This window comes from Furipterus horrens, unplaced genomic scaffold, assembly GCF_987537825.1.
Source record: "Furipterus horrens unplaced genomic scaffold, mFurHor1.1.pri manual_scaffold_13, whole genome shotgun sequence".
In the NCBI taxonomy this organism is placed as follows: domain Eukaryota; kingdom Metazoa; phylum Chordata; class Mammalia; order Chiroptera; family Furipteridae; genus Furipterus; species Furipterus horrens.
The window spans coordinates 59,211,530-59,222,799 of record NW_028327183.1 but is presented as its reverse complement, the minus strand read 5'-3'; the positions used below and the strand labels follow the sequence as shown (position 1 = coordinate 59,222,799).

The 11,270-nt window shown below is 45.6% G+C and overlaps 1 protein-coding gene across 1 annotated transcript; it reads right to left on the bottom strand.

Annotated features, from left to right (window-relative positions):
* Nucleotides 1–4,257: 4,257 nt before the first annotated feature.
* Nucleotides 4,258–9,656, bottom strand: LOC149995678 (zinc finger protein 416-like). The gene is made up of 4 exons (XM_090258989.1): nt 9,525–9,656; nt 7,844–8,001; nt 7,510–7,633; nt 4,258–6,218 (listed from the first exon to the last, which is right to left on the bottom strand). The coding sequence occupies exons 2-4, from the start codon at nt 7,871–7,873 to the stop codon at nt 4,990–4,992; spliced, it is 1,383 nt and encodes a 460-aa protein (XP_090115115.1). The 5' UTR covers nt 7,874–8,001; nt 9,525–9,656; the 3' UTR covers nt 4,258–4,989.
* Between the last annotated feature and the right edge of the window lie 1,614 nt (nt 9,657–11,270).

Below are 11,270 nucleotides of genomic sequence, written 5' to 3'. Positions count from 1 at the left end.
TTGGCCCGTGCACGAGGTTGCCCGGTTGCCGCGGTGCTTGCCTTTGTTTCTCCCCTGCCTCATCCACTGCTGTCCCAACAAGAAGTCTCAGGTTGTTTCCGGACACTGAGGCGGGTGGGCCCTGGGTCAAATAGGCCACCCAAGAGCGGATAGGATGCGTTTCCCCATCTCGGCTCAGAAGCCCCTTCCCACATACAGGCGGGGGATATCGGATAAGCCCCCAAGTTGTGAGAAATTAAGCTCACAGTGGAAACACCGGGACACAGGACTTCAGTGGAAAATGAGGCATTTGATTATTCATGGATTTGCAAGTCCAGGCAAAATTCTAATATATATCTTTGTTGCTGTACCATCTTCCTACTGCTTAAAATAATAAATTCATAAAAAGAAAACAGGCAAAAGATTGTGAATAAACATTTTACCAAAGGAATTATAGAGGAAAGCTGAATGTAGGAAAAAATGGCCAATGTTATGAATTCTTAGAAAAATGAAATTCAAACCAAAGCAAGTTACCACTACAATGATATGCAGAACTAATATTTACAAAGATTAATCATAGCAAGTGCTGGCAGGGTTGCAAAGGAACTGGAATTTTCATATGCTATGGGTGGGTGCAAAAGCAAAGGAAACAATCCGTTTAGATCATAGTTCTGTATTTCTTAAAACGCAAAACATTTTCCAACACTGTAACACTTTGAGAAAGAAAACATGTTATTATACAGAACTGAATGCAAATATTTATAGCAGCTTTAGTTGTAATACGCTAAACCTAAAATAACCCAAACCATAGGCAGATCAGTGGATAAACTGGTTATCCATAGCACAGATTAATACTTAGCAATTAAAAGGATAAACTATTCACATAAACATTATTGTTGAATCTCCACATAACTGCAGCATGGAGAAAACCAGTATTTTTAAAAATTTTTAATTGTTTTTCAATTACAGTTGTCCCATTTTCTCCCCCATTGCTCCCCCACTCAGCCCACCCCGTCTCCCACAGCCATTCCCCACCCTGTTGTCCAGGTCCATGTGTCATTTATACACGTTCTTTGACTAGACCCTTCCCCTACTTAACCCTCTTCTCTCCCTCCCCCCTCTCCCCTGATAACTGTTATTCTGTTCCTTGTTCAACTTTGTTCATTTGTTTCTGTTGTTCATTCGTCTCCTTTATCAGGTGATATCATGTGGTATTTTTCTTTCATTGTCTGGTTTATTTCGCTAAGCATAATTCTCTAGTTCTATCCATGTTGTCGCAAATGGCAGGAGTTCCTTCTTTCTTTCTGCTGCATAGTACAGTATTCCCTCACTTACCGCGGGTATTACGTTCTAGACCCTCCCGCGATAGGTGAAAATCCACGAAGTAGGAACCTTACATTTATTTTAGTATTTATATATATTTTAAGGCTTTATAAACCCTTCCCACACACTTATAAACCGTTCCCACTCCCTTATTAGCCTTTTCCACACTTTTATAAACAATAGTTATGTTCTTAAACATACTACTCTTAAACCTACGTAACTTTAACAACATACGTATACAGTACCGCAAAATCCTACAATATAGCAAAAAATCAGCAATAAATATAATATTTTTAAAAGTCCCACGATACAGTGAGGCTGCGATAAGTGAACTGCGATATAGAGAGGGACTACTGTATTCCATTGTGTAAATGTACCAGTTTTTTAATCCACTCATCTACAGATGGGCACTTAGGCTGTTTCCAGCACTTGGTTATTGTAAACAGCGCTGCTATGAACATAGGGGTTCATAAATTCCTTTGAATTGAGGTTTCAGGATTCTTCGGGTATAATCCTGGCAGTGGAATCACTGGTTCAAAAGGCAGTTCCATTTTTAGTTTTCTGAGGTAATTCCATACTGTTTTCCATAGTAGCTGCACCAGTCTGCATTCCCACCAACAGTGCATTAGGGTTCCCATTTCTCCACATCCTCACCAGCACTTGTTGTTTGTTGATGATGGCCATCCTGACAGGTGTAAAGTGGTATCTCATGATGGTTTTAATTTGCATCTCTCCAATGGTAATGATGTTGAGCATTCTTTCATGTGTCTATAGACCTTCTGTGTATCCTGGAAGAAGTGTTTGTTCAGGTCCTTTGCCCATTTTTTAACTCGGCTGTCTGTTTTCTTGGTGTTCAGATGTGTTGTTCTTTATATATTTTGGAGATCAATCCCTTGTCTGAGGTATCATTGGCAAATATGTTTTCCCATATGGTTGGAAACCATTATTTTTTAACGTGTACACACCTTATAATGCCTACTATAGAAAATAAAAACTAATCTATGGAAAAAAAACAACAAAAAAAAAGCAACTAATCTATGGTAAAGAAAGGTAAATCAATGATTGCCTAGAGGGCCAGGGAAGCAGAGAAAAGATTATAAAAAAACAGGAAGTAGCCCTGGCTAGTGTAGCACAGTGGACTGAGCACAGGCCTGCGAACTGAAAGGTCACAGGTTCAATTCTCAGTCAGGGAATATGTCTGGGTTGTGGGCCAGGTCCCCAGTTGGAGGCAAGTGAAAGGTGATGGATCTTTCACACAATGATGGTTCTCTCCCTCTCTTTTCCCCTCCCTTACTCTCTCTCAAAAAGTAAAGAAATAAAAACTTAAAAATAACAAAGGAGGTAAATAGAGCGTGGGGCACATCAGGGTTCAGTTGTTTGTATAGAAAATAATAGAACAGTTAAGAAATGATAAACCCCTGCCTTCTGTGGCTCAGTGGATTGAGTGTCGGCCTGTGAACCAAGTGTCGCTGGTTCAATTCCCAGTCAGGGTACATGACTAGGTTGCACGCCAGGTCCCCAGTTGGGGGCATGTGAGAGGCAACCACAAATTGATATTTCTCTCCCTCTCTTTCTCCTTTCCCCCTCTCTAAAAACAGATAAATAAAATAAAAATAATAAAAATAAAATAAAGTAACCTTGTTAAAAAATTTTTTTTAAAGAAATGATGATACAAGTCTTAAGATTTGGGTTTCACGGACTAAATAACTGTAAACCAAATTTTCCCTACCCAATATATGGGTGACAGGTAAGTTCATTTCAGTGTGACAGTTTCATAGCTTTATGCGTACATCACAGCGCACCAAACAGTCCACATTACATAAGTGCACTTTGTCACATGTCAATTATGAATGAACCTGAATAAAGCTTTAAAATGTAGTTCCTAATAAAGGCCTAGACATCTCGCTTTTGTAGAAAATTAGGTTGGCAACACTATATGGATTTTACTATCTCTCTGCTCAGGTCCTAGGAAAGGCAGCCTTGTTCCAGCAGCAGCAAATACTGGGAAACGGGAGACTATTGCCACCGGATCAACAGCAATGCTGACTTGGTCACAAGAGACACGTCCTGGGAGTAACTACAAGATCATCCTTCTCTCTAGCTTTGTTTTCTTTCCTGTAGAGCAACACCTTGAGGTGAACACCACAGAGAAGCCACAAGGATCCACAAAGGCATTAGATTTTCTCTTCCACAGACTTCAGCTAGAGGAAACAGTCATGGAGGTCCTGAGAATGTCTCTAAACACATATCACACAAGACACAGTCCCTGGAACATTCATGGATGAACATTAAGAGGCACCTTTCACCTAATTCACTGTACTCACTTCAACTCACTATTAGTACAGTGTTTCTGTCCCAAATTGTGGTTCCACAAAACACTCAGGGTCTTAAAACAAATGACACCAGCCTATAACACTTTGTACACTCTGGCACATTACTCCTTTGCACAAGAGGTGGAGGAGGTCCCCACAACATAGCTGGGAATTTCATAATATGAAAGTGAAAAAGGAATAAAATTCATGTTGCTCATCAAAGCACAACAAAGGCCTCTTCAGTCTGGCCTTTGATGTCCCCAATAATCAGGGGAGAACGCTGCAAATTCAGACCACAAAGTCTGAATTTGGGAACCAATGCAAAATAAAGCAATATTGGACAAAAAACAATTTTCTTCCATCATTCTGTCCCTTCCAAAGCAGAGAAAATTTCAGGTCGCTGTAAAATCTGTTCCCCTCTACATGCTGGCAAATCACAATTTTGCTTTCAGATCATCCCACACACTAAATAGAAACACCAAAATTAAAGATACAATAGCAAATACACCACTAGAATAAGATCATACACCACAGCAATGTACAGCAAAGTTTCTTGTTGGTGAATGTGAACTTGTAAAATTTCATCACAGCATAATGTGAGAATACACGTGGTGAAAGAGAAAGCCCGTTTTAGCTAAGGATGGGTTTTCTGAGATGAAATGAAGTCAGGTTCATTCCCCAGAGAGAAAAAAAGGAATGAGAATACTGCCAAGAACTCAAAGAATTGATAATTTTTTCAGGAAAGAGGGACAATAGAGGTCCGCTTCCTTGAGCACATTGGGTTTGCAACTAATACACACCATGCAGGTGAGGCAGGTGGTAGTAGTGATACGGTTTCAGCCAAAAAGAAACTTGCATCAGTTTGGTAATACCCCCAGGCAGGTGAGAGTGAAATGCAGCTTCTTAAACCTGACCTTGTATCTGAAACTTAGGAGGAATCTAGCAGTTATGTTCCATTAAAAGGGCTTTAAGTTCAGGTAAAAGGATCTCAGACCCGTTTTGTGTTGTTATATGGAGTGAGCAAATGAAATATTAACAGCAGTTTAATACTTTTCCCCAGAGTGAACTCTCTGGTGTTTAAGGAGGTGATATTTACGGCTAAAAGATTTCCCACATTCTCTACACTTATAAGGCTTCTTTTCAGAATTAATTTGATGGTGTTGAACAACATTGGAGTACTGTCTAAAAGACTGCCCACCTTAACAACACTCATATGGCTTTTCTCCAGTATGAATTCTCTGCTAATTAGTGAGGATAGATCTGTAGCTAAAGCATATCCCACAATCACTGCACTCATAAGGCTTTTTTCCAGTGTGAATTCTCTGGTGTTGAATGAGGATGAATTTGGAGCAAAAGCATTTACGATAATCACTAGTCATATGGGCTTTTCTACAGTGTGAAGTCTCTGATGTTTAATGAGGTTAAATTTGCGGCTAAAACATTTCCCACAAACACTGCACTCATAAGGCTTTTCTCCGGTGTGAATTCTCTGGTGTTCAATGAGCTTAGAGTTCTGTCTGAAGGACTTACCACAATCTCTACACTCATACGGCTTTTCTCCAGTGTGAATTCTCTGATGTTGAATGAGATTAAATTTCCGGCAAAACCATTTTGAACAAACACTGCACTCATACCGCTTTTCTCCAGTGTGTATTTTCTGGTGTTCAATGAGGGCAGAGCTTTGCCTGAAGGACTTCCCACAATCACTACATTCATACGGCTTTTCTCCAGTATGAATTCTCTGGTGATTAATGAGGATATATTTATACCTAAAGCACTTCCCACAAACATTGCATTTATTCGGCTTTTCTCCAGTATGACCTCTCTGGTGTTGAATGAGATTAAAACTTTGGCTGAAGGACTTTCCACAATCTCTACACTCATATGGCTTTTCTCCAGTGTGAACACTCTGATGTCGAATGAGGAAAAATTTGCGCTTAAAGCATTTCCCACAAACACTGCACTCATAAGGCTTTTCCACTGGGTGAATTCTCCTACACTGAATGAGGTCAAAGAGATTTCTACAAAATTTTCCACATTTGCTACACTCATAAAGCCATTCTCCAGAGTAGCCACCTTGATGTTGAACAAATTTGTGGTTGTGGCTGGCAGCTTTTTCACATTCACCCAACTGTAGATGACTTTTTACACCGTGAAAGGCCGGCCCAACATTGTGAGGCTCCCCACTGTTGGGAGTGGCCTGGGGCTGAAGAAAGCTTGAGATGCCTGGGGAGTCATTCCCAACCTCCCTAATGGTGAAAGGTGCCCCTGGTACATGGCACCTGCACCTGGTCACAAACGAGGCCCTGTCCGTATCTCCTTTCCAAGGCTGCATTGCACTGGTAGGCCTGCGTTGCTGATGAAGGTTTGAACTAAAGCAGTAGCCGCTCATGAACACGTCACTGAGGAAGGCTTTCTGCTCAAGATACGCTGCTTGGTACTCAGTCAGGTGAAAAATAGCTTTCAAGACTGAGAAACACCGCTCACAGGGATGGGTCTTCTGGGTTGCTGGAGTTGTCTTAGAAGCCCCAGCCTGGGACTCTCCTTCTAGAGATACATTCTGCTCAGAAGGGGCCTCCTCATCTTCCCTTTCATGGCAACAACCTGAAAGCAGAGAAATGCTGAAGAAATGGATGTGTACTGCTGGGGGAAGAAAGTCCCGTTACAAAGATGTCAGACATATTACATTGGTTCCATGGGATTCTTTGAAAGTATGGGACCTGGAGGCAGGTTGAATACGGTGCTGCTGTGCTGTACTGGGCTTCTGAAGATCACAAAATAGGGAGACCTCAAGAGAAAGCACACAGAGATCGCAAGCACCACATGGAAGAAAAGCAGGATCTCCATCTCATCTTCCAACAGTGTTCGGCAGGGCATGTCTGCTGGTGACATGGTCAAGCTGTGCAGTAGATTGGTTACGTTTATTTCCCAGTAAAACTAAGTGCACGTGAGGCTGGTGTCCAAGGATTATATAAGGATGTATGTGCATCTCATAACACCTGCACAGGTCAGTGGTGGAGAATGCTGCAGAGGCACAGGTGCCAAGGAACAGGTGATGCACGGAGGCCACAAACATGAAGGTAGCCAGGAGCTGGGAAGTCACAGATGAAATGACAGGGCAGACAAGTGTTATGCATGAGGAAGAAAAGAAAAGAATAAGATGTGGACAGTGGCGTTAGCACCACAACACCACTGGACACAAGGCAGGTTCCTGGTCTGATCTGACCACAGCCTTTATCTCATGCCTTCTCCACAGCTGACACTCACCATGGCCAGGCCTCCTCTGAGACCACTTTTCCACATCCACCCTGGGAGAGAACCAGGGTTGAGCCTTCACCCCCCACTGTACTACTACTGAGAATATGAATGATCAAGCCCTAATGAAAGACAATAGCAGTGAGCAGCCAGCACTAACCCAGAGTGACTCGGCATACGATACTATTCACGAAAGACCATGTTATAAAGCATGACAGAAGAAGGATCTCATGAGAACGGCCCACAGCTCATGTTAAGTAATGACTATGATCTGGTACAGGCAGTCACATGATCCAATACCTACGGGAAGGGGGGCAGAACTGGAGGTCATGGATCTGCACACAGTCACCCTGCCAGGGAGAGGGCAAGCAAGCTGGGATTCATGAAGCTGTCTGCAAGACTCCTGACTCTCTACACTTCCCAGCACTTGATGATGCAACACATATTAGACCTGCTCGGGGAGTTCCTGGTGCGGGGCAACCACACAGCTCAGCACTGGTCGCCACAGCACCGACGGCATGAGTGTGGGAGAAATCAGCAGAGCCCACGGTCTGGCTGTGGGAAAGACACACCTCCTCTGGAGAAAAGAGGGAAGGCAGGTCACCACCACAGGACACAATGAGACATGGGAACGTCTTACCCACAGATGTGACAAGTACAAAGGTCTCCAGCATCACACTGCAGTAGAGAAGTCTCTGAGTCTCATCCAGGAGCTCCCACTCATCCTGGGAGAAGGAAATGGCCACGGCCGCAAAGTTCATAGCCTGTGAAAGGGGACAGTTCATTCTATGTCCAGCTTGTCTCCAAGGACCCCAAGTTTGTCCTCCTACCATCCACCTCCATCTGCTCCCTCAACTCCCCACAGCAGAGAAGATACCCGATCATGGTGCCATCAGCATCACTCTCTCCTGATATTCCCATTGATACTGTGTCCTCCCAAAACAGCAGGCAGATGGCGGACAGACAATACGTACCTGTGTTCTGGGCCTGACAATACCTGCCATGCTGCCTCTTGACAGTACAGTGGGTGCCACAGTCGTAGGTGATGGGAGAGAACTTGACCCTAGAGATGGTGTGATTGATTTGACACTGGTCTTGGCAGGCAGTACTCTTGTGGTCTCCCAGGTTGTCCCTTCAAGACACATAAAAACATGGCATCCCATTCAACCTATGACCCCCATCCCAGGGGCCTGAGGCCATCAGTTAACACTACCCTCTGCATGTAATTTTGTACAGCACCCCTTTCTCACACAGCTACCCTTTCAGAGAAACAAGTTGTAATGTATCACAGCCATACCATGACAAGAGACTGTTCAACAATCAGATTCTTTCTCAGGATTCTAATTTCACCACCTCCATAATCTATTGCATGCTTGCCCTTCTCCCTTCCCCAAAACAGTGGAAGTTTTCAAGCCCAACAACACTGATGTCTGCCATCTCGAGGTCCTATTAACCACCGTATCAGCCCTCAACAACAATAGGCAGGTGGGTATAAAAATGGAATCTAATCTCTGAACCTGCCATGAAGCACTACAACACTTTCGCTTTTTAAGGAATTCTCATGGGGTTCTCCATATATTTCTTCTAGAATCCACCACACGTGAGAAGACCCTTCCCTCACTCTTTTGTGAAAGCTAGGGCCCTGGGGCCATGACATCACACTTCCCCTCCAAATGCACATCAGTCTTCCTACCATATCTCTCTCTCACACACCTGCACTCCCACAGCCCCGCCTCCTCCTGCCCTCACCACAGTCCTCGCCTTGGCCTCTCTACTTATTATTCAGCATATGTGGTCCAGAGAAGATATATGGAAAATTCAAACAGGATCAAGAGTGACCCAGACTCTGATGACCCCCACTGACAGGGTCTCCCTTCGGTCCTGCAGTGAAGGCCTCCCTTCCCGAATGTTCCTTGCTTCAATCTCACCTACTGAGAACCACGTCAGAGCTCAGATATGCACAGCCCTCCTCCACTGGTGCTGCACCTCATGTGCATCCACCTGACCCTCACTTTAGGCCTAGCCCCAGAGGCCCTCTAACCAGCGCCCAGTGAATCTCACAGATGATACCTTAAGTCCCTAAACTAATGTCAGCCTGACTGAGACACCCCAGGCCACATCAGGGTCACTACAAAGTCCTGGTGAGTGTTTAAGCACCAAATATGCAACAGCCTCACTCTCCTCTTCTATGAATTACTTTTAGATCTGTAATCCATCTGACGTCCATGTAACCGTTAAAGTCCTTGGCCACATGACATAGCACACTCTCTCCTTGACCCCCTACATGACAGCTATTGTTCCTAAGCTGTGTTGTGACACTCATCTCCAAAAATCAGGGTCCCCAACAGGAAACACAATCCTCACTCTCACCCTCTTCTTACTGGGCCACTACTACCAGTATTATCCTGACTATATCACAATGCCCAATAGTTCCTCCCTGCTCCATACACAGTCCACTACCTTTTTGAGCAGAATGCATCCTTAACTCCTCCTCAGATTTTCAGATGCCCATGACTTGCTCTCTGAAACACCTCATACTCTGAAAGAGGCCAAAATAAAAACTGCTGTCCCTAGTGAAAATTACTCATACTACCCTGAATTTCTGCAACTCAGTTGATGGTGGAATCAAAACTTCTTATCATCTCTGATACTTACCTCTCTCTCAACCTCCCAATGCAAAAATCCATGCAGCGAGCTCGCCCAGTTGCTAGGTAGGTTGGAGTGTCCTCCCAATATGCCAAGGTTGCGGGTTCAATCCCTTGTCAGGGCACATATAAGAATCAGACAATGAATGTAACAATAAGTATATTACAAATCAATCTCTGTCTCCCTCTGTTTTGTCTGTCACCCTCTATCTCCCTTTCACTGTCTCTAAAAAGAAGAAAAAAAAAATTTGAAAGAAAGAAAGAAAGGAAGGAAGGAAGGAAGAAAATACAGGCAACCATACCTACAACACCCATCCAGAATTCAACTGCTTCTCCCAAGAGGAAAGCAGAGTTACCTACCAAGGGGTGCCTATAAGAATATCAGCTGATTTCTCAAAAGAAACTTTGCAGGCAAGAAGGGGCTGGTAAGAAGTATCCACAGTGATGAAAAGCAAGGACCCACCACCAAGATTACTCTATCCCGCAAAGCCGTAATTTAGAATGGAAGGGCAGATGAAGTGCTTCCCAGACAAGGTAAAGCTAAAGGAATTCATCATCACCAAGCCGTTATTATATGAAATGTTAAAGGGACTTATTCAAGAAAAAGAAGATCAACACTATGAACACTAAAATGACAACAAACTCACAATTATCAACAACTGAATCTAAAACATAAAAACAAAAACAAACCAAGCATACAACCAGAACAGGAACAGAACCATAGGTGTGGGGATCATTTGGAGCTTTATCAGCTGGGAGGGGGGAGGGGGAGAAATGGGGAAATGGTGCAGGGACTAAGAAGCATAATCGGTTGGTACAAAACAGACGGGGGAAAGTTAAGAATAATATAGGAAAGGGTGAAGCCAAAGAACTTACATGCGACCCATGGACATGAACTAAGGGGGGTGGTTATGCTGGAGGGAGAGGGGATGCTGGGCAGGGGGGAGCAAAGGGGAAAAAATTGGGACCCCTGTAATAACAATGTAATCAATAAAATACACTTTAAAAAAAAAAAAAAAAAAAGAGCGGGAGGCCCTGAAATAAGCCCAGACACCAGGCCTTAAGCGATTCCGCCGTCGCAGGGGCTGTGGGAAGAGAAAGGCCGCTGAGACCATGGCCACCACCGCCCGGACCCCCGAGTCCAGGCCGCTCAGTGCCTCGCCCGGTCCGGGGCCGGGTGCCCTGGAGGCGGCTGCGTGACCTCGGCCCCCGGTCCCCAGTGCAGCCCCTGCCCGGCTCCCCCTCTTCTCCGGGGTCCGCCCTCCCGGCCCGTCCCGACGGCTCTCGCCGCGCCCAGTCTCTCCGGCCCCTGAGCCGCGTTTGGAAACGTTGCGACCTCATCGCAGCCGGTGTCCCTTTTGTTCACAACCCTCCGCGGCCGCGGCCGTCCCGGGAGGAAAAGTCAAACTCCTCACGCACAACCTCGCCTCGGCCTCTCCGGCGCCTCCACACGCAACACGGCGCCCGGGTCCTCCCGGCTCAGCCGCCCCCGCGCGTCGCTACACGGCGGCCCCTCAGCGCGTCACCCCGCGTGTCCCCCACGGGCGCCTCACGTCCCGGACGCCGGGGCCGGGGCCGCAGGGCTCGGTGGGGTGAGGGGGGGAGGCCCGGGTCGCGCACTCACCTCGGCCGGGCGCTCCCCGCGGACTCCGTGGGCGGAGCGGGGTCTGTGAGGCCCCGAGGCCGCGGTCCGGCCCGTTGCGGGTCGTGAAGCCGCGGACGCGCCTGTGCGCAGCGGGGACCGCACCTCCGGCGC